This window comes from Bidens hawaiensis, unplaced genomic scaffold, assembly GCF_021521415.1.
Source record: "Bidens hawaiensis isolate Kalapana, Puna unplaced genomic scaffold, B.hawaiensis_p1.1 tig00028501_1, whole genome shotgun sequence".
Classification (NCBI taxonomy): domain Eukaryota; kingdom Viridiplantae; phylum Streptophyta; class Magnoliopsida; order Asterales; family Asteraceae; genus Bidens; species Bidens hawaiensis.
Window position 1 is genome coordinate 247,568 of NW_027494662.1, and position 26,125 is coordinate 273,692.

The 26,125-nt window shown below is 34.0% G+C and overlaps 1 protein-coding gene and 2 pseudogenes across 2 annotated transcripts in view; all 3 read right to left on the reverse strand.

The window, feature by feature from the left end:
• LOC143577276 (disease resistance protein RML1A-like) overlaps nt 1-351 on the reverse strand; it is a 31,211-nt pseudogene extending 30,860 nt beyond the window's left edge. Inside the window, exon 1 of the transcript XR_013143087.1 lies at nt 317-351. The product of XR_013143087.1 is annotated as a disease resistance protein RML1A-like (transcript). The remainder of the gene's footprint in view (nt 1-316) is intronic.
• A 6,570-nt stretch (nt 352-6,921) lies between these two features.
• LOC143577277 (toll/interleukin-1 receptor-like protein pseudogene) lies at nt 6,922-7,374 on the reverse strand (annotated as a pseudogene).
• Nucleotides 7,375-8,347: 973 nt separating this feature from the next.
• Nucleotides 8,348-9,018, reverse strand: LOC143577278 (15-cis-phytoene desaturase, chloroplastic/chromoplastic-like). The gene is made up of 4 exons (XM_077061152.1): nt 8,973-9,018; nt 8,736-8,891; nt 8,512-8,573; nt 8,348-8,428 (listed from the first exon to the last, which is right to left on the reverse strand). The coding sequence occupies exons 1-4, from the start codon at nt 9,016-9,018 to the stop codon at nt 8,348-8,350; spliced, it is 345 nt and encodes a 114-aa protein (XP_076917267.1).
• Nucleotides 9,019-26,125: the final 17,107 nt, after the last annotated feature.

A 26,125-nucleotide genomic window follows, 5' to 3' on the forward strand; every position in this document is an offset into this window, starting at 1 on the left:
GTGACTTACTCTTGTGGTCCAAAATTTTCGAATACAAGTTGTGGGTTGTGGGATTCAATTACTTTTATTCCACTAGCATACAAACCACAAGTCGCATACATTTCAAAGTCGCATACAATCAAGACTCGCATACATCCTAACTCGCTTACATCCCAGTCGCATACAATCAAGACTCGCATACAATCAAGACTCGCATACATCTCAAAGTCGCATACAATCAAGACTCACATACAATTCAGATTCGCATACAATCAAGACTCGCATACATTTCAAAGTCGCATACAATCAAGACTCGCATACATCCTAACTCGCTTACATCCCAATCGCATACATTGCCAAACTCGCATACATCTGGTCGCATACATTCCAGGTCGCATACACTTGCCTAACTTGCATACAATCACCTTGTGTCCAAAATTTTTCTAAGTAAATTGTAATCTAATCAAACTTGATTAGAATACAATTTTCTTTAGCTAACATTTTGTTGATCCTTTTATTCTAAGGCAATTGTAATCTAATCAATTCTCATTAGAATACATTGGACTTAGTTTTTGAGCAGTTTTTGTTTCAAGAGTGTTTGATTTTTGAGAAAAGCGTTGACCAGTTGACCGTTGACTTTAACCCGTTAAAAAAAATCTTGTCGAGTTTGACTTTGAGTCAAACTAGTTGAGTTTCAGTTTGAGTCAAACTAATTGAGTTGAATTTAGTTCAATTTAACTCAAAGTATTCGATTTGAAGTGTATTCGAGTCAAAGTGTTCGAGTCAACGTGTTCCGAGTCTAAGTGTACTCAAGTCAAAGTGTTCGAGTCAATCTGTTCTAGTCAAAGTGTTCGAGTTAAAGTGTTTTGAGTTAAAAGTATTCGAGTTAAAGTGTTCGAGTCTAAGTATTTGAGTCAACCTGTTCGAGTTTGAGTTCGAGTCAAAGTGTTCGAATTGAGTTTAACTCAAACTAATCGAGTTTCAGTTTGAGTTAAACTAATCAAGTTTCAGTTAAACTCAAACTAATCGAGTTTCAGTTTGAGTCAAACTAATTGAGTTTCCGTTTAACTCAAATTAAGCAAGTTTGACTTTAACCCGTTGACTTTGACTTGTTGACCGTTGATAAAAAAATTAGTCTTTTTTTTACTTATTGTTTTCTTAAAATATATATATTATAACTTAGTGTTTTCTTAAAAAAATGTTTTGCAAGTCTAAGCTTGAAGGAAGTCTCAATATAAGGGAAAGCCAAAAGAACATGTTAAAAGAAGAATTCAACATGTTTAAATATACTCAAGGAGAATCGATTGCCTCTCTCATCAACAGATTTGAGTCACTAATTACTAAATTGAGAGGTGTCGATATCATCCTGAGTTGTCTGAGATCAACATGAAGTTGTTAGATTCACTGCCTTACGCATGGAATAGCAGTGTGATTACCATCAAGAGAACGACAAACCTGGATACCTTAACACTCTCAGAGTTGACTTCTACCATCAAGCTTTGGTGCAAAGAAAATAAAGATGTGACAAGTGTTGCGGGTGTAAGCAGTCAAACAAGTCCTATCATCCCCGAGTGTGCTGCATGTAGAAGTAGTCAAGCATGCACCTCGTCAAGCACCACTGATGGGATTCCTTCACCTGCCTCACTCATTCCCGAGGTACACAAACTTTGCACCCAAGATTGTATTGATAAAGTGCTGCACTATAGAAATCACAATGCTAAAATTCTTGAACAAATACATAGCATTAAAGTTCAGAATGAAGATCTTAAAAAGGCTGTGAAGATATATACTACTAGGATTAACACTCATGGCAATGATATGACAATCTTAGGGAAAAGGTCACTATTGCTACAAATTTAGCTTAACGTCATGAAAGTCATGTAATTGAACTAAATGCTAAAATTTCCAAGTTAGAAATTGAGTTAACCCAAAAGAAAATTGCCATAGAAAACTTTGAGTTAGCTTCTGAAATGCTGAATAAACTAATTGGGTCACAAATGGAGTTAAGATTAAAGACTGGAATAGGCTATGCTAGTTCGGCTGTTCCACCGCCTTTTAATGATAAATATACTAGTATGCCTCACTTTGATTTTAACTCACTTCCCGAGGAAGAAATGGTCTATGGTATTGGTCATGTGCCCATATCAAAGACATTTGTTCCTGCTGCTCCCAAGACTGTTAATCCAACTGTTTCTTCAGTTAATCCTAATAGTAGTTCATCTTCTTCAGCAGTTTGTGTAGAAGAAAACGGGTCAATGGAAAGGCCTATTGAGGTGAACATATCAAGTTGTTCATCGTCAAGTTGTGAGACTGAGGATAATTCATGTAAAAGCAAAGTGTTTGAAAATGATAATCAAACGAGTACTTCAAGTAAATATGTGTCACCAAATAAAAGATCATTTTCTCAAACTAATCAATCACAAAGTCCTCAGTCATACGATTGTTTTGATAACAAATATTATAGTCATTATCAACAAAATTTTGTTGATCCATATTACACTAATGTTTTTGATGATCGGTGTCAATCATCAAATGTGTTTTATAATCATGTTCCTTTCCATAGACCACATTTCCCCCCCACACCAACCATTTTATAGTTCAGATGAGTTCTATAGTGCTCCTAGGAGAAAGTATTGTTTTGTTTGTGGTCATTCTTCTTACCTTGCAAGACATTGCAAGCACTGGTTCAAGCAACAACTTGATATTCTAAGGCGGCTTAGTCAGTCCCCAAAAGGTGCTTTTAGTAGCCCAGATTCAAGGACTGATCAAGCTGATAGTGAAGCCAGTGAAGTGAATGTGAGATCCAAAGTCAATAAAGTAAAACCCAAGAGAAACCTTTTTGGAGAACTAAAAAGGATAAAATGAAAAAGGACCCTAAGACTGAAAAGTCTAAGGATTCACCAAAAAACAGTTTTAAAATTTAGAAAACAAAAGTCCAAAATCTTCAAAACCAAGGAACAAGCTTGTGCTTGGATTCCTAAGGACTGCTCTTCAAGCGATGAGTCACCAAGAAATAAATTTTTTTCAAGAAATAAAATCAATTTTTGTCGATTTACGGTCGACTTTCCCGAGACAACTAAGTCTCGGGAACCCATGTCTATTTAAACGCTTAGTGCATGTAAGGTCAATCAAGGAGGACTATCAAAAGTATTAGGTACTTAGATAGTGGTTGCACCCAACATATGATGGGAGACGAACCCTTGCTATTTGATGCTAAACCATTCGATGGCGGATTTGATTCTTTCATAAGCGACATGGGATGGAAAACTTCAGCGAATGGGAAATGTTTTATACTTTGTGCTTCAACAATGCCAACCTTGCTCAAATGGATCAACCACAACTTGCCGAGCGCTTCTCAAGTGATGGATCCAACATCAGCTGCTGGGCTTCGATTTGAATCTTTTCAACTTTGTTATATGATGTGATAATGCATGATTAGGATAGTTCATTTGACAACAGCTTTGTTGACCTTTTCACTAAAGCCATCGATCAATTTTGATTAAAACAAACTATCTATCTTTTTGTATATAAAATTGTAAATATTTTTCAAATATGTCACAATTTTAGAGGGAGAAAATGAGTCTTAACTCACCAAAAAGATTTTACATTTGTTAAGAAAAACAAAATTTAAAGTCACTTGACTTTCAAAAATATTTTATATTATTTATATTAATTAAGAAAATCTGAAAAAGTTTGAAAAGTATAATCTCTTGTTTAGAGGGAGCTCCTGTTTAGAGAGAGTCGGATAAAATTAAATTATAAGAAAATTTTGAGAAATCGACCCGACCCTTTGGAAAATGATAAGAAATTGTCTTAGGTGAACCTAGCACATGGAAAGAGTAGATCAAAAGCCAACACGATCATTGCTTGATGTGTAGATAGGCTTTACAAATGAGTAAGTATCATAGTGATATAAACTTAAATATCTGCCTATGCTAGTGGTTACACTCTTATGAAGCGGTTGCCGACTCCAATTAAGTCATATTTATGACGGAAAAATCCTAATAGTCGGTCATACGCGAGCCCGTTAGTGATTGATCACAATGAAAAATTATTTCTTGCTTTAGCTTCAAATTTTGAAAAATATAAAAAATTACAGAAAAAGCAGAAAAACTACAAAATACTCAAAAAGTATTCAAAATCAACAACAAAAATGTTGATCATTTTATCAAACAAAAAGGGGTATATTAGAACCACGTAACGACGTGGGGCAAACAAGTCCTAAACACTTTATATGAAGGCATAAGTCAACAAGGCTAGTAAGTCCATGGTTTAACCTTTACATATTATTTGAAAAAAAAGTTTGCAACAAGTATATAGAAGCTCAAAATGTTTTGATCAGTCATTAGGGGGTCAGAGTCAATTCGGGGTGATACTGATGAACACAAACTATGCCCGAGGTATGATGGAGTTTGTAACATGTCGGATTAACAGGGGACCACATAAGCACTGTGCCTAATTCATACCTTAACGTATCACAGTGAAATCAAAATACCTGTTAAGTTTTAAGTAGACCAACATATCTACAATCGACTTTGGGTTCTTGGCATAATAATATCCGAATAGAAGTGTGATCTAGGACATTACAGACAATGTGATTCCATGTTGTGATCTTTCTCGGAAAAATATTAAAGTCAATAGAAAATATGTAAATATTATTGTTATATAATATTAAATTCATCTTTACTCCTATTTTTTTTTCATTTTTCTTGTTTTATTTTATGTTTCAACTTCAAAATATTATGTATACATATATTCGAAATATCATAATATATGAAAATCCCAAAAAGATTTTAAGTTTTTATGTGTTCGTACATATTTTTTTAAATCTTTGTTTTATTTAAAATCACGTGTTTTGTTGTCAAGGTCGTTCATACAAAGTTCGTTGGAAACCTGGGACTCAAACATACCATTTACAAGTTGAGGGATTGAAATTGATATTTTATGAAAAGTCAAGATAAAATAAAATTTCAGAGTTATTATGCAAATACTTTAAATCAAGAGCATGTTTTGAAAAAAGAAAATTCTTCTTTGACCCTCTAGAGGGTCTGTGAACGAATCTTATTCGCTCTAAGTTTTTGTGCAGCTATACAAGGACATGTAGATCAAGATCAAATGTCCTGGGCTGCAGAGACTGAAGTTGTAGATGTTGAAGCGATTAAAAGAAAACGAGAACGTGACAGTTGGCAGTTGAACCTAAAAAGGAGCTGTTCATGTCTGAAGATCAGTCAGAAGACAAAGCAAAGAAACAAGTCGGCACAAGAAAGTCAACAAATGGAAAATTAGATGTCGAGCTTCCTGCATCTGATGTTTCTAAAATTTGCTGCTGCCGATCCTTCCCAGGAAATAAGATTGAAGTTCAAGTCTTCAAGATCGGAAAATAAAGAATTGTCAAAATCCAATCTCGTTCAAGCTCTTGGATCAAGACAAGTACTAGATTTCAAGAAATAAAGACGAAGCAAGGAACTTGATGAAGGTTCCTAGACATACTCAATCCTAGAGGGAGATTGTAGGGCCAATATTCTATATTAGTTTTAGGATTGTGTATGTCTTTATATTTGCTTAGAATAGGTGTAATACGTACCTCAGTACGTTTAATTTGTATCATGTTATGTAAACTTGGAGAAATGGGGGACCCTATATAAAGGGTCACTTAACCCATTTCTCCACAACCAACCTTTGTGAATAAACCCTTTGCAATTTATTATCCAAGTTACTTACAAACTCTCTCAACTCCCTTTCTTTCCTCCTAACTTTCGGCTCCACCACACCCACACACAAGATCCGAGATCTCAGTCTAGCTAGTTGTTTCCGCCAACTAATTGTGAGGTTGATCCAAGAGCGACTAGTACTTAGTTTGTTTTGTTGTTTGATCCGGTCACGGGACATACACGTATTAATTGGGTTCCAGGGTTTTTGATGTTTAAAGATCTAATAGATACGCTACCCTTATAACAATCAGTTAATCGGTTTCCGGCTTTCGATATGTTCGGGTACAAATGAAATCGGTAGGCTTGTAGCCAAACCGAGCAAAGACAAACGGGACATGTTCATGTTCCTTCCTTAAGAAAATTAACATGTTCGTTTATGTTCGTTTGTTTGGTGTATTAACAAATGGTTCACAAATAAAACTAATACAACAAACGAACTTACTAAACATAGTTAAATTAAGAAACATAATATAGGGAACATCATGTGAACATCAATCTGTTTGGCCTGAAAAATATAATAAAACTAGAATATATTGTAAAGAACCCAAAATGATTTAAATGATTATAAAAACGAAGGAAGTTAAAGATATATTAATGAACGTAAACACGCGTAAATGAGCGAGCGTTGTTGAACACAAACGAACATAAATGAACAAACGAGAAATTTGTTATTATTCGTTCTCTTTAGATGAACAAAATAGTTTGTTTATGTTAGTAATTAGGTTGTTTACTAACTAAATGAACATAAACCACCTTTTCATCAAACTGTTCATTGAATGTTCGGTCAGGATACATGCCTAGAAAATCGAGTCAAGTTAGGGGGTGTTTGGAATTGCTTATTTTCATCAACTTATAACTTATTAACTTTTTTAAAAGTAATAAGGTGTTTGGGATTGCTTATATTGTGAGAGGAAAACTTTTATAAGTTACAATGTTGTAACATATTAATTTAATGAAAAGTTATAAGAAGATAAAATAATAAATCCCAAACACCCCTTTAATCATGTATTGGTAAAATCGACTAGCCTAAATTCTAGTGACCTTTCTACTTGCCTTTTCCGGCCAACTTCTATATCAAACAAAAAAACACTCAATTTACTTAGGCCAAAACTTCAATAATCGTAAAATGAACTAAAACTCACTTCAACAACGATTGAATTATATATTTTTTCAAACAGTGAATTTCGGTCATATGTAGGATTTGAACCCAAAACCTACCAACCTTGGTGTTTTAAAGGCTTACATAAGGGGAGACAAAACCATACCCGGAAAGAGTGAAGCCGGACAGATTAGCAACCTCTGTGAGAGCCGTCTTCCATTTATCTTTTTCCACAGCAAAATACCCATTTTGTTTCCTAACATCTCTTGGAGTAACATGATAAAAAATAGGAAGAACAAAATGACTAAACACCTTCCTTTGCTCCATGATGAGCACAAGCTCCTCAAGACACCATGCAGAAGTTGCATAAGTGTGTGAAAATATAACTGTTGAGGATCTAGATGCCTTGATTGCTTTCTCAATTTCAGGTTTTAGTTCTTCACCTTTCTTGATTTCTTCTTCATCTCTAAAAGCACAAATTCCTGCTTGAGTTAGTTTATGGTATAGATGATCTGTAAACGAATGTCGAGTATCTTCACCTCTAAAGCTTAGAAAGACATCATAATTGCAAACAGAAGGAGCCATAATAGTAGATGAGGAACTAGAGGCCATTGAAATAATCAGGTATGTGAGAACTGAAGTTGAAGGTAAAGTGACAAAAAGTCTGGTCTTCTAGTAATTAATATTATCAAAGTTGTGGAAAATTTCACTACTAGACAAAATGCCTTCAATGACACGTCATAAATTGAGCATGACACGCATCCTGCATGTCATACTTAATGACACACATTAATTACATGCATTTGTGACACGCGTTTATGACAATGATATATGACAAGCATTTATGCGTGTCATCGAAGTATTTTTCTTAAATAATATATTTATATTTCTTTTTGCATAATTACTACTAATTTTTACATTAATGACAATAATCAAATTCTCATGGCAAACAACATAAAATACAAATATAACAAATTATCCATTTCATTTAATAAATAGAGTTCCTAAGTCAATATTACAAAGATTCCCAAGTTAACAAAAAGATTGGTTAATTATCAATACAAAATCACCACAGGAACATAAACTATGGCACATAAATCGACCATTTTCTCGAATTCCATCAATATGGGGGCATTCATCTTTGCCTCCCTTAATCTGAGAAAAATAATTAAACGATAAAATGTTAAAAAATTTGGTGAGGTCAAAACGAAATGGGTCAAAACAAACCAATATAAACCTAAACTTAAAGTCAAACATGTTACAGACAATAATAGTTGAACAAAAGTATACAAACAAGAATTTGCAGCACAACTTACCTTGTGAATTGTGACAACACTAGTTATTTGCTGCAAGTCTCATGCTCTTTTGGATTCACAAACTTGGTCAAATAAAAGTTATTTGCTGAAAGTTTAATTGATAAAAGAATAAATTAAGTCAAAGTCATTATCACATGGTAGTCAAACTAAACTGTTAGTAGCAGTCAGTTATACAGTAAGCTTCAAGATAATAATGAGTTTACCTGAAGAAATCGGTTTAGAGCAATGAGAATACACAGCATTTAAAGTTCATCTGGATTTATGAAGTTTAACGCCTTTGGCATGGCAATAAACACCTTAGTAGTAACTCGATCTGGTACGCCCTACACAAATGAGAAATATGCAATTATTTTTCTTTCTCAACTAATACAGAAATAAACAAAATATTACTTATATGATTACATACTTGCTTTCTCATCCAATCTTGAACACTAAATCCATCTTGAGCCTCAACATAATCTGGTCCACCTAACATTGCAGGCAACAGTGCAATTGCAAATTTTACTTTCGCGGGCCATGTCAACATTTTATTGTTCTTCAAGATAGCCCAAATTCTTGAAATAGCATGCAAATTGCAAAGATAAGACTTTCAGTCAAAAACAGGTTAGTTACTAGTAACAGCATACTTACCATTTAATGGTGCAGGCATAACATCTGGAAAGTTAAACCGACTAAACTCTCCAGGCTTGTTTGGCATTGCAAATATCATAGAATGCTCCTTCCATTGTAATATGTCATTAATCCCTAGCTCCCCAAACAGATTCTGCACATTTGGGTACGCTCCAACTTTCAAACAAATAAAAAAATATATTAACTTTTAAAGCTAGACACCCGCTCCATTTTTAGTTAGCATGATCCGCAGCTGACCTGCGTTCTGACCCGCAACTGACTTGTAAAAGTGTAGTTTCACCATTTATGTTAGTCTTAACCATTTATCTTATAAAAGTGTATTTTCACCATTTATGGGACGAAGGCTAACCTAAAAGTCGGCGTTGACAGAATTGCGTGTTGTTTACTGTTGGTTCAGCAACAGCAAGTTAAAGCCAAAACTGTTTTGTTTACGGTTGGATCAGCAGTAGCAAATTAAAGCCAGAACTGCGCGCACACCGACTATATATTCTGACACGTCAAAGTATCCCTCATTAACTATGGGAACCTTAACATATTACATGGTCAAACCTTAGTATTCCTCATTACTAATAAAATTTCTACTAGGGGGTTTCACGGTTTTGTTTCAAACCGTGAAATCGTTCGAACCAGTTATCGGTTTGGGTTTCACAGTCGGTTTTTTGAATTTCAAACTGTAATGAGCGGTTTGGTGTTTACCGCTTTTACCGAAAACCAGCCGTATATAACCGGACCGAACCGTAAGTTTTTAAAATATATATTTAGCTTTTACATTTATATATTTACAATCATCTACATTATATTAAAGTTAATTAAAATATGTTTTGAATCTAGATGTTTAGTAATGTAATGGACAAACAAATATAAATCTCATTTGAGTTTTTTCAATGAATTAATTGCATTCATCTGCAATATCTTTACTTAATATCACTGCATGAAGAATACTATTGTTTTATGCTTGTTACTTGGATTCAAATGATTATTTTATATACTCACAACAACCATTAACCTGCTTATATAATAACAAGGGGTTTTGGCATAACAAACAAATAGAACTTCATAGTTTTTGATCTATACAGATAGTCGTTTATTTTGGACAGTTTGCTCTACGAATTTTGGAGACATTCCGTTTCATATTTTATTAAACCTTATGATGGCTAAACAAGTCCAAACCGTGAAACCAAGCTGGAACCAAAGTGTTAGTAACGGTTCGGTTTGGATTGGTTTTAATTAAAATGGTCCAATTTCGGTTTTCAATGATCAAAAAATGTAACAGTTTGGTTACGGTTTGACATAAAAACGTCAAAACCGGACCGTGAACACCCTAATTTCTACACTTGGTGCTACATATCTTTACAAAATACATTACTAATTGTACCACACATGATTCATCTATTACAAGATTATCAATCAATAACCCCGCCCCCCCCCCCATCTGTCTGCAAAATCAGCCCTAAATGATCTATGATGTCCTAATGATCAGCATTCAGATTTCAACATTCAGAAATATAAAAAAATTATGATTTTGCAAGCAAACATTAAATTAATACTCCACTAAACCCTAGCCAATTAACAGTAGAAGAAGATAAAATTGAAGGCATATACCTCACAATAGATGAAATCATGCATATAATCCTTCAATTAACTCCAAATAAGCAAACACTGGCCAATTGAATCCCGGCCGATTGAACCCTAGCCGACTGAAATTGAACAGGCTGTGGTGAACTGAACCGTGGATGGCGTTCGTTGTGCAGTGTGGGACTGGTAGAGAAGATCGATGACAGAAGAAGATGAACTCTAGGGTGGGACTCGTGTAGCGTGGGAGATGAACCAGGCGTGGGTGGTGTTTAATTTGTTTAGGCAGTGAGGAAATATTGGGTGGGGGGTTTTAATTGTTTATTTGGATTGGAACATGACACGCATATATGACATGCGTAGTTATTTTTTTAGTTTATGACACTAGTTTAATGACATACAAAAAGAAGTGTCACAAATCGTCTAATTTTTAAAAAATACGACGTTTTTAAATGACACTCGCCTTTGCGCGTCATAAATCACCGCGTGTCATTATACGCATGTCATTAAAGGTCTTTTTTGTAGTAGTGTTTGTTTTAAACATCTTATATATTTTTTTAAAGAGTAAACTGTTTTGTTTTATTAATAATTTGGTTTATGCCTCATAATTTTTTTTATCCCAAAATAGAATTTTTGACAAATGAACTCCTAACATTTAATTTTGATAGCGGTTTTGGGGTTGGTCACATGGACAAACCTAGCCCCAATTATTTTTTTTTATTTTGTTTTTTTTTTTGTGGGGGGGGGGGGGGTATTCACAATAATATTTGTTTTCTAGTGTTATACGTTTGTGAAAATCCTGATTGCCCCTTAAAATTAGTGTAATTTAACCTTCCCGATTGTCACGATTGATTGGTTTAGAAAATAAACGACACATGCAGGATTCAAACATGCGCACTCCACTTTTGCATGCAAGGAACCCAACCACTACACCAATACATAATCATTGTTTAAATCTGTCACAAATTATACTTATATAAAACTAGTGTTTAACCCGGTGCATCGCAGGTCGGTAAAATTTGGGCGGTAGTAAAACCCAAGCGTTGAGGTGCTAAGTTGACGTGACTTAATTCGGCCGGTTTCAGTTACTTGCTTTATTTTACATAAACTAAAACAAAAAAATTATAAAAACTGACCAGGTGGACCATGGAGTAACGATCGGTAAACTCCAGCATTGATAAACCCAAAAATATCAGGTAGATGAATAAGAATCTTGAGAAAATCTTTCATTTGTCTATCATTATAGACAATCTCATCTATATTTTCTATGGAATTAGAACCTGAACTCTATTTACGATTCAGTATTTCTATATCATTCTATATCATCGGCTCTTCTTATTTATATTGATTTATGTCTATCCTGTTGTTCTATTTTTTTTATCTTTTCGTAGAAATATTCCGCATATTTTCACATCTAGTATTTACATATACAACATATATCACTTACAATATGTATCACTGTCAAGGGGGAATTTCTTAGTATTTGGGTGATTTTTAGGTTGTTGTCGATCCCGAGTGGTGAGACGGCGAGCCTACGAAATTCGGCTAGTTTCCGTCTCTTCGTTACGATACCGAAAATGTAAATAATCGGCATTCGGTTGGTTTTCGTTACGTTTGTTTCAATACTGGAACTAAAACAAAACAAAACACAATGATTCTAACAGAATTCGGTTAGTTTCCGTCAAATTCGTTACAATACCATAACTAAAACAAAAAAAAATGTCTTGCACCTATAAGATGCCGTCAAGTGTCCCAATGAAGTACTTGCAACACCAAATCTCTTATTTATATTAACATATTTAAACAAAAAACACAAATAAAATAATTAAAAAAAAAACTAAAAAGAAACAAAAAAAAATCTATTCAAAGAGAATTTCTCAAAAAATAAATAAATAAATAAATAAATATATAAAGGATCAAGAAACCTTGTCTTATGAGACTTGAACTTACATTCTAAGTTTCTTCCAACCTCTCATTCCCATTCCTAAGCATTAACAAAATTACCAACAATCAACTTACCAAGATATCACAATTGTTTATATATCAAAATGATTTACATAAATACAAAATAAAACTAATAGAATATTAAAAAAAGTATTTGTGACACCAAACTTTTTAGTTATACTATATAGATGATCCCGGTTTCTTGACACAAATTCCCAAAATGCTAGATTAATATGTAATATATTTCTAAATTGTCATACACGATGTTTCAAATATATAGGAAAGTTATGCATGCATAATGCATGCCAATAATCTCATAGTTTTAAGTTGTTTTCTTAACAACATTTTGGTGTACTTGGAAAGCATAAAACAGTAAGATCTCCAACTAACATTTCTCCATTCACAAGATGTTTAAAGGTATCTAAGCGTATAGTTTCTTATGGGTAAAAAAGGAGACCAGTAGACCAGTATCTACGCGTATAGTTTCTTATAGACTTGGATTGATAAATTAGTGTAATTTTCAACTTTGTTAAATTGTTCTTGATTACTAGTGATGTACTATTGTATTTCTAGTTTCTTGCGGGATATATTATTATATAATTTAAATACTCTCTTTCCCATTCAATCGAAAAGAAAAACAAAGGAGGAACTTGAGATGCATCAATGGGTTGGTGGTCCATTGATAAAGATAACGTACTTTAAATTGAGAGTTCTTGAATTCAAGTCTTATAAACATCAAAAGTGAAAAAAAAAAATTTCGGCGATAAAAAAACTAAGAACTTGATACGCAATAATTGAATTTGGGTGACAAGGGACGAAAAGTCGTCTAATATTTCCGAGAAAATTAAATACATCAAGTGTGTGTTAGAAAATTTAAGTGTACCACACATGTCCCACATCACACCAACATTCATTATTTAAGACACAATTATACAATTATTCCCTAACGTTTCTATAAAGTAATGAAATTAGACATTAAGGTTTAAAAGTTACATGTTTGGTATTAAGATTTTACTTTTATAACATTATTAGGTACTAATTTTGACTTATGTTAAAAGTTAACAGAGAATGGTGAGCCATAACGGACAGAACCAAACCGATTCTAACCGATAGCCGACATAATTGATGGGGTCGTTTTAATGAAATTTCAAAAACCGCCGAATAAAAGTTAGTTTTGGCTAAAGATAATTCCAAACCCGTTATACCCGAATCGACCGACTTATTTAAATTTTTAACGGACAACATTTTTGGAATTGAATTCCACCACACATATGGTCGAATTATACCATTTTGATGTTTTCGGTTCAATGTTCGTTATTAAATTAACTTGAAATCGATTAACTGAAATCGCCATAGCGGATTGGTTTTGGCTATGGTTATGGTTACTGATTTGGCCCAAAACCGCCCGAAACCAATCCATGTACGACCCTATAATGCAAGATAGCTGAGGGCATTAAGGTCATTATGCAAAAACTCAAATTGCCATACTAATGAGAACATGAAATTCCAAAATAGTTCAAAACACAAATATACGAAATATTTTAGTGAGAATGTGTAATGACAATGATGTCCTTACTTTTTTGCACTTTCTATTAACATTTAACGGAAGTTAAATTAGTACTTAACATTGTTACAAAATTAAAACCTTAGTACCTATACATACGACTTTTAAACCTTGATACCCAATCTTGTTACTTTCAGGAAACGTTAAGGACTAATTGCGTTGTTGTTGTTGTCGTCGTCGTCGTCTCCACACTACACTATTTAAAAATAAGCGGTTCATTTTGGCATCTATAGGTGCCCATGATATATTTTGGGTCAGTTTTGGGTTAATGCCGAACCACAAATTAAAACTTCTAGTTTTAAATATTTAAATTGCTTCGATCGTTTCAGTTTTGGTTTCACTTAATTTCAATTTTTTCATTTTTGTCATTAAAGCTTAAAAAATCTCCTAACACCACAAATGATTACATGTGCACCCTCTTCAATAACCCGAACCGTTTAACCCAATTCCGAGTCCCCTGATAGCATAATAGAACACTTGTATGCGTGTAATTTTTATATTATATATATATATATATATATATATATATGATTAGGTTCATTTCAAAAAATGTTTTTTAGAATGAGAAGTGCGAGATGTCATTCCAACCAATCATAATTTTTCTTTCATATATGATTTATTTTAATAAAAGAGGTATTTTAGTACAAAGCTATTTCTATAAATGGCAACTAACAAATGTCTTGGATAAGTTACACATTTTTGTATTTAAGTATTTTTATAATATAATTAGTTCTAATTACTGTAAAATAATCGATTTATTGTTAATTCCAATTTATCAATAGATATAACCAAGTAATAGACTACTTTTTTTTTAAATCTATGATTAATTTGTTCGTCAAATTTTTCCGAACATAACCAAATCTAGGACGAGTTTTAACTTAATACCGAATTCGTAAAACCACCTACATAGTATAGTAATGATTCTACACACAGTAAAATTTACACATGCAACTTTAAATAGTATCTACACAGTATATATATTAACCTACACGCACTATAATAATCTAAAATACCACCTACATGGTGCATATATGCACCTACACATGATTAAATTTACACATACATAACTCGAAATACCACCAACACAGTACATAAATGATCCAACATATGATAAAATTTACACATACAAAATTCGAAATGGCACATACACAGTACATTTATGAACCTACACAGTACATAAATGATCCTACATACGATAAAATTTTACACATACACAATTCAAAATACAACATACACAGAACATATTGAGCATACACATGATAAAGTTTACACATAAGCAATTCAAAATACCACCAACACGGCACATATAAGAACCTACATCATACATAAATATAAATAACATCATATACTACGTAGCCAGGGGCTCTGCCCTTGAACCCTGCTAAGGGCCGCCCTTGGAAGCCACTGCCAGGGGTGTTGCCCCGGACCCCGTTAGCTAGGGGTTTCATTAACCTAGAAATATGATATAAGTAGGAGTAGTTAAGTGATGCTTGTTGATTGTTACATAGTTATTCGTGGCAGCGGAGAAGAGGTGTGACCATAAACTCAGAAAGAAACATGACACATGTGAGTTTCTAGCCCCATTTCCTTGTTATGTTTTAAGGATTGTGTGCACACTCTATGTGATTAGTTAATACACTTACCTTAACTGGTAAGTGAATGTTATGTGAATGTTTGACGAATGATATGGAAAATGTTAAGAGTATGTATAATAGTATATATATAAATAAATATTTAATGAAATGTATGAACAGTTGTACGGAAAGAATGGACGAGACCCTAATAATATTTGAGATAGAAAAGAAGAGACCATACCTTACTAATATCTGAGATAGAAAAGGAAGGGACGAGACCCTACTAAAATATGAGATAGAAAGGACCATACCATACAAGTATCTGAGATGGTAAAGATAGTTATGCATGTAGTATGAAAGTATGAATGTATGAATGAATGTATGTATGTAAGAAGGAATGTATGAATTCATGTAAGTATGAACAAAGATAAACATGTTAAGTATATAATATGTGTCTTCGGATGTGTATATGTAAGTATGTGTATGAAATGTATGTTAAATCAGGGCATCGGGACAGGGGCCTTACAACGACTCAGGACGGAATATTGTATTTGCATAGGCAAACCCGAGATACATTTATCAATGGCCCGCTCCAAAGGAGTGACCTATGCAGGATGAGAAGGCTCAATTCGTGGAATCCATTATTGTAAGCGGTATTATCATCACCTTCATGCTTCAAGTTCCAAAACTTATCTTCCAATTTACGGAGTTCATATTTTGGGCAGAACATTTCTACCATGAGCTTCTTGAGATCGTCCCATGGCAAAGCCATGGCAACCTCAGCTCTGAGAGCGTAGTTTTTACCATTCCACCAAGTGAGGGCACTTGATTTGAAGGCGCTTGAGGCGTAGGTGGTCTTTTTGTCTTCCGAACACGCACAATGGAGAAACACACTTTTCATATGTTCGAACCATTGGAGGAGGGTGGTAGCATCCTCGGCTACAACGTAATCGGTTGGGTTATCACTCATGAATTTCTTGAAGGAGCTAGCAGTTGATTGGATTCACATGTGTAGTAGCAGCATTTACTGTTTGGAGCTGAGCAATGAGTGTTGGAAGAGCTTCCACGATTCCTTTCGCAATGCGCGACAACATGTTACAACCAGAGTTGCCGGTGCGACAGTTAAGGTTGATGAAGAGGGAAGAAGGCATGCTACAAGGACAAATGTGAAAATTTATCAGGTTTTTGGGATAAATTGTATAACCATGTGAAATTTCGAGTTTGTGAAAACTCATGAGGGTACAAAATGGAAATTTTATTAAGTTTAAACTGGAGTATTGATAAAAATAATTAAATAAAATAATAAACCTTAAGTCGAGGTTTAGAGATGTACATGAACCACCATGAGATTGTCCCAATAAATGAGAAAATAATCATTAATATAAATAATTTAATCAAAAATCTCATCGTTGAAATATCCATGTATCACCATGGCTTAATTTTCCAACAAAAAATTTAAAATCTATTAAAATCGAGATGAGGGCGTCGAGGTGAATGGTTGGGGTATCCATGTATCACCATGGTTTTCCCACCCATTCTTTCAACTAAAACATCATAAGGAAGAATCGAGTTTAGCCACGTATCACCGTGAATTCGGTTATGATTTAAGGGTGTGGCCGTCACATGACCACGATTGATACAATGAGGTTAGTGGATTTGTGGACGTTTGGTGTGATATGCTTTGGCTTAATAAGTTTCACACCCTCGTTGAACCCTTCAGGAAAGCAACCGGGTCTCACGGTTGATTGAGATTTATGCGAATTGCTTTTTCGTATGCTCGCAAGCCTTGGTTGCAAGGTTTCAAGAATAAGTGTGTCCCCTTACATTTACTACATATCCGTCACACGAATCATTCTAAATGAGAGATGAGTAAAATGGTGGGAATTCTTAAGGAATTTCTCAATTTAAAATAACATCTAGGGTTTTTGAAAATGATTTTGAGAGTGAGACATAGCCTCAGAGTTGTGTGTGATTTTGCGTAAAAGAATAATATTAAATCATTAAATAACATTTAAGCTACTACAATCAATAATATAATTCCTGGCGCAAACACGTAAAGGCATATCACATACAGGGACCCTAAGCATGTTACTAGGTCATTAAATCTAACCACATATATTATAGCTTTCGGCTCTGATATCAATCTGTCACACCCCAACCAAAGGCGGCGGAACATGTTGGGGCATAACGTATTGATTGGACAGTAGCTCAACATACACTAATTTACGTGACAATAATTATTTAATATCATTAACATTAAACAAGTAAACAAATTCAGTAAATAAGAAACAAATACATCATTTTTTTTAACAATATACTAAGGTAAACCTAATTTCTTCGATCTTGAACAATGTCAATTACTTATACATGTAGCATGTAGAAAAATAGAGTTTGTCAACATGAATATTGGTGAGAATACATAGGTTTTAGTTATATATATATGTGTGTGTGTGTGTAAATGACAATTTTATATGTAAATTGTGAGCATTACAAATCTTATGAAATGCTAACAACTAAATAGACGTGGATCCGTTCCTATTGATACAAAATCAATATACTTGGGTAAATGTATGATCATACTAGATGATAATAGATGAGGATGAGATACCAACCACCAAACATAAAATAAACATTTAAGAACATAGAGCATAATCATAAAGCATGCCATCATCTCACGTAAACATATATTGAATTGTGTTTTGAATAAATGTAGAAATAAAACATGAGTAAAATTGAATAAGTTATACATGCTACCTCCAAAATATATAAGATGGAAAAGGGGGTATGTAAACTCACATTGAATTTGGTGGGTTAAGAGTTTAAGATCTTGGTTAAGCGTGTAAATGTCCTAATGTGTAAGCCTTAAATAAAAGTAACAAGGATAGTTTTAGTTTTTGTTTGAAGAATAATTAACTAAGGATTATAATCGTATGATGATATGATACCTTGTACATGAAAAAGGAGAAGAAAGATAAAAACAGAATTCAGACAACTTGCTGTCACAACATAGATAAATTATTAAAAATAATATGCAATAACCGCCAAAAATTATAAAAATCTCCAGTCAACTAAATCAATATGTTACGAACAACTTTCCTTTAGAAAGTTTGGTCAGATTCGGACCCGAGATGATCTAAAACAGTCATTCTTCTAAAAGCATATAGATCTGCGCACTAATAATTTGACCACTATGGAGTCATAAAAATGAATTAAAATGCAAATAAAACATTACTAGAACCACAACTCAATAAATTTAGTCATAGGATTTGGTTTTGCATCATTTCAATTTTAAGGCAAATTTATGGCTCAACCTTTGTTGGCCTAGAATTATGTCAATTCTGAATCAATACAATTAATAATGTCCTTTACATTTTGAAATGGTTTTTGATGGAAATAAATTATTAGCAATTGATGGGGTGATGAATACATCAAATAAAGAATATGTATCATCAAACCCTTATGTTTATTATATCAAAGAAAATCAAATTAAAACATAAAGTTAAAAGGAATGTAAAAACTTTGTTAAGGTGTGACCATTGAAGATCATCTTCCAACCTTTAGTTCTTTGTTTCCTCCACAACACACACCATGGTGTATAATTTACGTGGGATCCTTGACATGAATATATGATGGATTTGCAACCATGTAAATAAAGAAGATGAACAAGAATAAAAGAAACTTAAAGATAGTACAACTAGTGTTACGCAACAACTTGATTACTTTATTTTTTTGACATAGTAACAATAAGAAAGATGACGAAGATGGAGATGAGAGAGGAAAAGATAAATTCTTCTTTGAATTTCAAATAAGAATAATAATGGTATAAAAAAAGGGGAGATTGTCTCATATAAATAGGAAATTTGTTTTTGTAAAAAGTTGTAAAACTTAGAGAAGGGGAAAGGGGGTGGGGTGAACGGTTTTAGGGGTGTTTTGGGTTGTGTTATATAGTTTATTTTTAATATATAGGAAGGAACATTTGCTACAATAATTAATTAGATATAGTACTTAGGCTAGCTACATTTATAAAGGTTAATTGAACAATTTATTGCGTTATAAAATGAAAGAAACACACTTATGAGTTATAATTTATTATGTATAGGCAAAATACATAAATGTAACTTATTAGGGACTCCAAATATCAATTTAGATCATACGAGTTTCCAAACGCTTTAAATATGTAACACAATATAAGTAACGATGTGAGTTTACGATTTTCGATTCATCAAGACTTACGAATACGTTAGCATAGTAAGTATGATATAACTATAGTATCCAGGGGTAGATCCAGTGTTCGGCTATGGGGAACGTTTGCACCCACTCAAGTCCATAGTTTCCTTTATAAATTTGTAATATTAGGCCTAACGACCCGAGTGACCCATCCAACAACTTTTAGTGACCCATTCTTAACTCTTTTAGTGCCTCAAACTTAACTTTTAAATTTTAAGCCAAAATTTTTTAAGCCCAAATTTAATTTTGTTATGAACAATAATAATTAAGCCCATATTAGTTAATTGCTCAACCACTTTAATTGAAAATTTGGAATTAGTGGGATGCGAACAAATTACGGTGATGGCGACTTCACATGTTGTCGATGACACTGGTTATAGACCCAAAAGACAAAGGTACACAATTACCAATCAACATTATTATATTTTTGATTGTTTCAACAGTGGTGTCGATATGGAAATTCAAGAATTCGGTAATCATTTTAATGATATTAACACGGATTTACTTCAAAACATGCATGTTGGCTTTCAATCCGTATGATTCATTTTCCAAGTTTAATGCATCAAAGTTAATGAGATTGTGTGAGTTTTATCCATATGATTTTGATAATCGGGACAAAATTGTTCTTGCATCTCAACTTGGTTTGTACATTGATGTGTGCGAAAAAATGAAAGATTTGCTAATTTGAAAGGTATTGTTGATCTTGCTAAATGTATCGTGGAAGCAAGGAAACATATCTATTTTCATTTGGTTAAACGATTATTAAAGCTAATATTAGTTTTTCCTATTGCGACGAAACGGTTGAGAGATATTTTTCGGCAATGAAGATCACAGAGACAAATTTACTTAATCGAATTGGTGAAAATTTTTTGAATGCTTGCGTAATTTGTAGTGTTGAAAAAGAAGCACCTTTAAGTGTTACGAATGAAACTTTAATTGACCGTTTGTAAAAGATGAAATCATGTAGAGATCAATTGTAATATGTATTTTGTTTATCTATAATGAAATATATTGTTTACATTTCTATACGTAGTTTGTTTAATGTAAATTTTTTACTCAACCCGTTTTGGTTTGCCCCACCCATTTTGGTTTGACTTGTTTTAGTTTGAATTGGCGTGTTCTAGGTTGAACTTTTTTTTACACCCACTGGCTAAATTTTCTAGATCCGTCACTGATAGTATCAATGACCAATTACATGATTAAAACATATAAATACAACATTTCATTGATTTTAAATATTTAAAATCACATTGAAAACTAAAACGGGTCGGGTTTCGGGTTTAAAAGTTAACGAATGTTACAGCAACCTAGGTTGCCATGTTGCAGCCATTGCAGCACTGAGCCATACTTTGTTGACAATGGCGATGAAGAATTGTGTATATGAGCCTCACACATTCTTATATAATAATATTTGCAGTATAAGAGAAAAACACATTTGTTTATGTCAGCTTTGGTGACTTGCATATAATGGGAAGCCTATATTTATTGAATATCTTTAATTTCTTACCGTTCTTTGATGTCAATTTTGACTATTCTTTCTAAAAATCCAAGTGCACCAATTGACTGTCCCTGAAATTTTTTTAACAATATTTCTTACATGAATGGAACTGTAGATTGATTTAGAAATTTATTCTTGTTCTATATCAGATTATTATTTTTAATTAGTAGTCTTAAAGCATTAAACAAAGTCACGGCAATGCCAAAGATTGAAGTCACATTTTTTAAGTTTTTTTTTGACTTTTTTTTATAAACTGTCCTAATATTTTAGCTAATTTATGTTATACCCTTATTTTAGTAAATTCATGGCCTTTTGTTGTCCTTACATCCCAGTTTATCTACATTTGTTTGGATTTGGTACTTCTTTTGGGCTACATTTTGATCTCAGCGCGAATGATTTGTTCCGACTTGATTAGTCTTAAAATGTACTGATTCGTTCTAGGGCCGGCTCCGAAAAGAAGAATTTTTTTTCGGGTCAAAGGCGAAATTTTTTTGGGGCCTTAAGTAAAAGGAACATTTTTTGTGTTCAAACAATTTAATTTTAAGTGGGCTTACTTAGTTATGATTTAAGTGTAATAAACTTGTGTATAAAAATAAACATAAAACTATCTCAACTAAGACTTGAACCCACAACTTCTTGGTTAGATGTCATACCTCTTTGCCACTAGATTAAGCTAGTGGTTATAAAATTAGATTGAAACATTGATTATATATTTATATATATATTTTTTCATAAAAATACATATAAATTTAAAAAAAAAAAAATTCGGACCTAACTGGGTGTCGGGCATGTGGCCGTCGACTACCCAGCCACACCTCTAGGCCGGCCCTGATTCGTTCAATCGTTCAACTAATGTAGGTGCAAGGAAACAATCAAAGGCCCACAAGACAATAATGCAAAGGATGCAACCATTTAAGTGACACAGCAGAAACCACCAATCCTTTTGATATTGCAGCAACATGCAACAAGAAGCAATAAATATCATTTTGGAAAACACAAAATGTGTGGTCACAATATGCTATATCATTTTGGAAAACACAAAATGTGTGGTCATAATATGCTGCTATACTAATTGAAGGGGTATGCACCCGCCCCAACATCGAGCGGGGCGGGTCAACCCATAAAGTACGGATAAGAAGCTTGAAATCAAGATGTCACGAAGACACAAAGCCGAAACCTATGCGCAAGCGCACGAAACACCCGTGCGTGGCGCATATCGCATATGCACACAGCGCGCACACTCAGTGTGAGAATAAGAGAAGACCCCGCGCATCCCCAGGATAGGCGCATAAATGAGACAATAATCTAATCCAAATCAGGATAAGGACAACCGTGATTGTGCTCATCAGACAACCTTCCAGAAGGTATCTTTTAAGGAATAAAGAATGTGCTGAGGTTGACAGCTGCCAATGAAAGGTGGACAACTCAGCAAAGCCCATGTGCTACCACGTGATGGCACATGGGTCAGGTGAAATACCTTGGTCAGAGAATAATCAATGAAAGAGCACCAGGTGTCCTAAATACACGTGGCGCGAAGCAATAGGGGGAGGCTAAAAAGGCCCTAATTGGGTCTGAGCCAAATCATTGAAAACCCTAGCACTATAAATACCAGGCCGCCTCCACAGTTGGAGGCAGGCAAGAAAATATATTCTAAGTCCTTTACTTATTTTCACATCCTTATTATCTTCTCCTACAATATCTGATTCTCACACCGGAGGGTTACCCCAAAGAGGACCCCTCTGTCCCTTTTTGAGGGGTAAGCTCACTGTGCTGTTCGTTTTGTAGGTGGAAGAACTCGTATCTCGGAAAACCATCGGTGATATAGCACACTCGTACTCGTGGAACGTTGATCGTATATAAGTAAGTCGATACACGCTTCTTCACTAATGGTTATGTCTTTTGTAAAGTACAACAAATGCTTCTGTCTTTTGTGAACTATGTCTATATGCAACTCCTTTTGTATATAACACCTAATAAGAAGTTAATATTATGACCGCTACTTTAAAAACAAACATCTACTACAGCTAAACACCCTTGCGAGAAAACGTGGGTCTACAATTCTTATATCGTAGTTGTTGCAAACGAGCTCATCTCTACCCAACGCAACGCGCGAGTACTAAATACAAGTTAGGGTTTACATGAGATGGTTATATTACACAAATACTAACTTGACTTAATTACACCGTGTCTAATACATTTAACAAAAGGCAATTCATGGACAACCATTTAGCCCCAAATCACCCTAAACACTTCTCTTACAGCAGCGGTTTTTAGCTTGGGCTAAGCCGGCCTCGACCCACCCAACTTTTCCCCTCAGTAGTGCAATTTTTCCAGAAAAAATGTTTATTTGTATTGTGTTTGTGGCCCATCCAGATTATCTGTTCATATTCTCCGGCTCACCTATATTATTTGTTTAAGATCCTTCATTATTCTCTTACCAAATCTTCATATCCAATGGGCTTTTATCTTTCCTTAATTTATTTTCAAATCTGGTTTGGTTGGGGTTTATGTGATGGGCCCATTAATCTAACAAAGCTACCTCCTGTTAGGTTATTATCCACATTACTAGGTCCATTTTCTTTGTTGTATTCTAGCAATCATTCACTATTAGCTCTCGAGTTCTAATCATATTTTCTCAAATCATATTTTTAAGACAGTGGGGTATTTTCCCCTACTGAGGTTTTGTACAAGAGATTCTATAAAGGATCAAGGGTTTTCATCGTATATTGTGAGTCATTTACAGCATTACCACACACTATATGCACTATCCTGAAAAACACACTACCTCGCATGCCAACTTTAATTACAAGTTTGCTTTAGTATTTTTTGACCAAAACAATGGCGAAGTGCAAAAAGTAATAAAAAAGATGTGAAATACGTTTAACAAAACTCATGTATAAATATAAATTAAATAAACCCATTTAAAGGGGATAACATATGATTTCATTTGCTCCAGTTTAAATTATTGGGGTTATACTATATGAAAGTTTTTAACACTTCCATTTACAGTGACAATGTAGTGAATCTGAGCATTTTCTCCTAGCTTCATTTCCATGCAAAGCCTTACACAGAACCTCACAATCGTCATCAGAACAAAAAGGGTCAGCTTTAATATAAATATTGCATACACCATTATGTGTCTTCATCTCATTCTCACTATCTGCACTATTAATCTCAGCACCTGACAACCAATAAAAACATTCCAAAATTCATATATGTTAAAAAAAGAATTTATAATAAAGTTAAAAATGACAATTAATCTATATGTGAAAACTTTTGAACGAAACAGAGATTCACATGTTTGTGTCATTACTATGATAACTGATAAAAATGATAAAACCATGTTATTAGTAAGCTTCATTACTTGTTTTATGTTACTCAATATTGTTTAAAAGCTTTGTTTTATAACATGAAATGCTATAAATGCGTATATTTATTCATTAAATAAAAAGATATTTATGTTTATATAACTTTAAATGTTCATAAAAGATATTTATGTTTATATCACTTTAAATGTTCATGATATTCTTATTTAATGCTAGACAGAATTACAAATTTTGTCCTTTAAAATAAGACGAATTACGGTTCGTGTCCTTTTCTAAGTTTCCTTGCAGGCGGTGTACTTTAAACTTTTTTTTCCTACAAGTTTTGTCCTTTACGCTAACTGGGTTAGAAAAAGTCAGTTAAATGCCCTCACGTGAGACGCATGTGAGGGCATTTTTGTCTTTTCGTCTACCCTGCAACTTCTTCTTCCTCTTTTCTTCATATTTTAAAATAAACTCTCTCTCTCTCTCTCTCCAACCCATCTCCATCTTCATCTTCATTCCACCTCCAAACTCTTTCATTCTTCCACCACTCTCCCGGCCACCATCACCACCGCCACCACCTGCAAGGCTGCAACACCCAACATCACCACCGCTTATCCCCACCAACAAGTGTCACCATCTCTGTGACCACCATTAGATCCGACCACCGTTTATCCCGGCCAACCTGCAACAATAAACCCAGATTCCGGTCAAACTCGCCGGAGAAGACACAAACCCAGATCCATCTTCCAGATCCATCTTCACCGCCGCCACCAACCACTCCGGCCACCACCACAGCTCCGCCACCACCGCTCCATCTCCGTCACTGCTTATTCGCCACCACCACAGCTCCGCCACCACCGCTCCAGCTCCGACCATCACCACCGCCACCACCTGATGGTCACCTGAACCATCATCTCCGATTTCCCCAATTTTAAGCAAGCAACAAATACAGGGTGCAAATTCAAAACCCTAAATTCTCAATTTTGGAGATCATGAACCCTAAAAACCCTAAGCAGCAGCAGCATCAAATTTAGGGCAAAACCCAGAAAGGAAAGAACAATAAATAATCATCTAATAATCCAGTTGGATTTCAATAAAACCCGTGTAATTATTATTATAATAATGAGTGGATTGAATTGGATGGTTAATGAGGAAAGAAATGAATGAATGGATCTAAAGAAAGAGATTTATTTGTGGAGTGAATGAGAACCTGAACGTCATACGGTGCATCGTAGACGGAATTGATTTCTTCCTTCCGGTGCTGCTTTTCTGATATTATTATTGCAGGGTAGACGAAAAGACAAAAATGCCCTCACATGCGTCTCACGTGAAGGCATTTAACTGACTTTTTCTAACCCAGTTAGCGTAAAGGACAAAACTTGTAGGAAAAAAAAGTTTAAAGTACACCGCCTGTAAGGAAACTTAGAAAAGGACACGAACCGTAATTCGTCTTATTTTAAAGGACAAAATTTGTAATTCTGTCTTAATGCTATATACATTAAAGTTAATTAAACATAAATATCTTCTTATCTTAAAGAGTAAATTGTCATTTTCGTCTTTATGTTTGACAAATACTGCGAATTTAAAAGTTTATTTTTTGCATATGCACCCTCCAGGTTTCCCAATTCTTGCCAATTACATCCAAATTTCTAACTCCGTTAAATTTAATCATTAAGTCAATGGTAGACATGTCTTTTCACTAT

What these genes read in the sequence shown, in the direction of transcription:
- LOC143577278 (XM_077061152.1), bottom strand. Translation starts at nt 9,018, where the DNA reads ATGGTGAAACTACACTTTTACAAGTCAGTTGCGGGTCAGAACGCAG. An exon ending in AGTTGCGGGTCAGAACGCAG is followed by an intron (nt 8,892 to 8,972) that starts GTCAGCTGCGGA and finishes TTTGTTTGAAAG; the next exon opens with TTGGAGCGTACCCAAATGTG. An exon ending in TATGCCTGCACCATTAAATG is followed by an intron (nt 8,574 to 8,735) that starts GTAAGTATGCTG and finishes CTGCAATGTTAG; the next exon opens with GTGGACCAGATTATGTTGAG.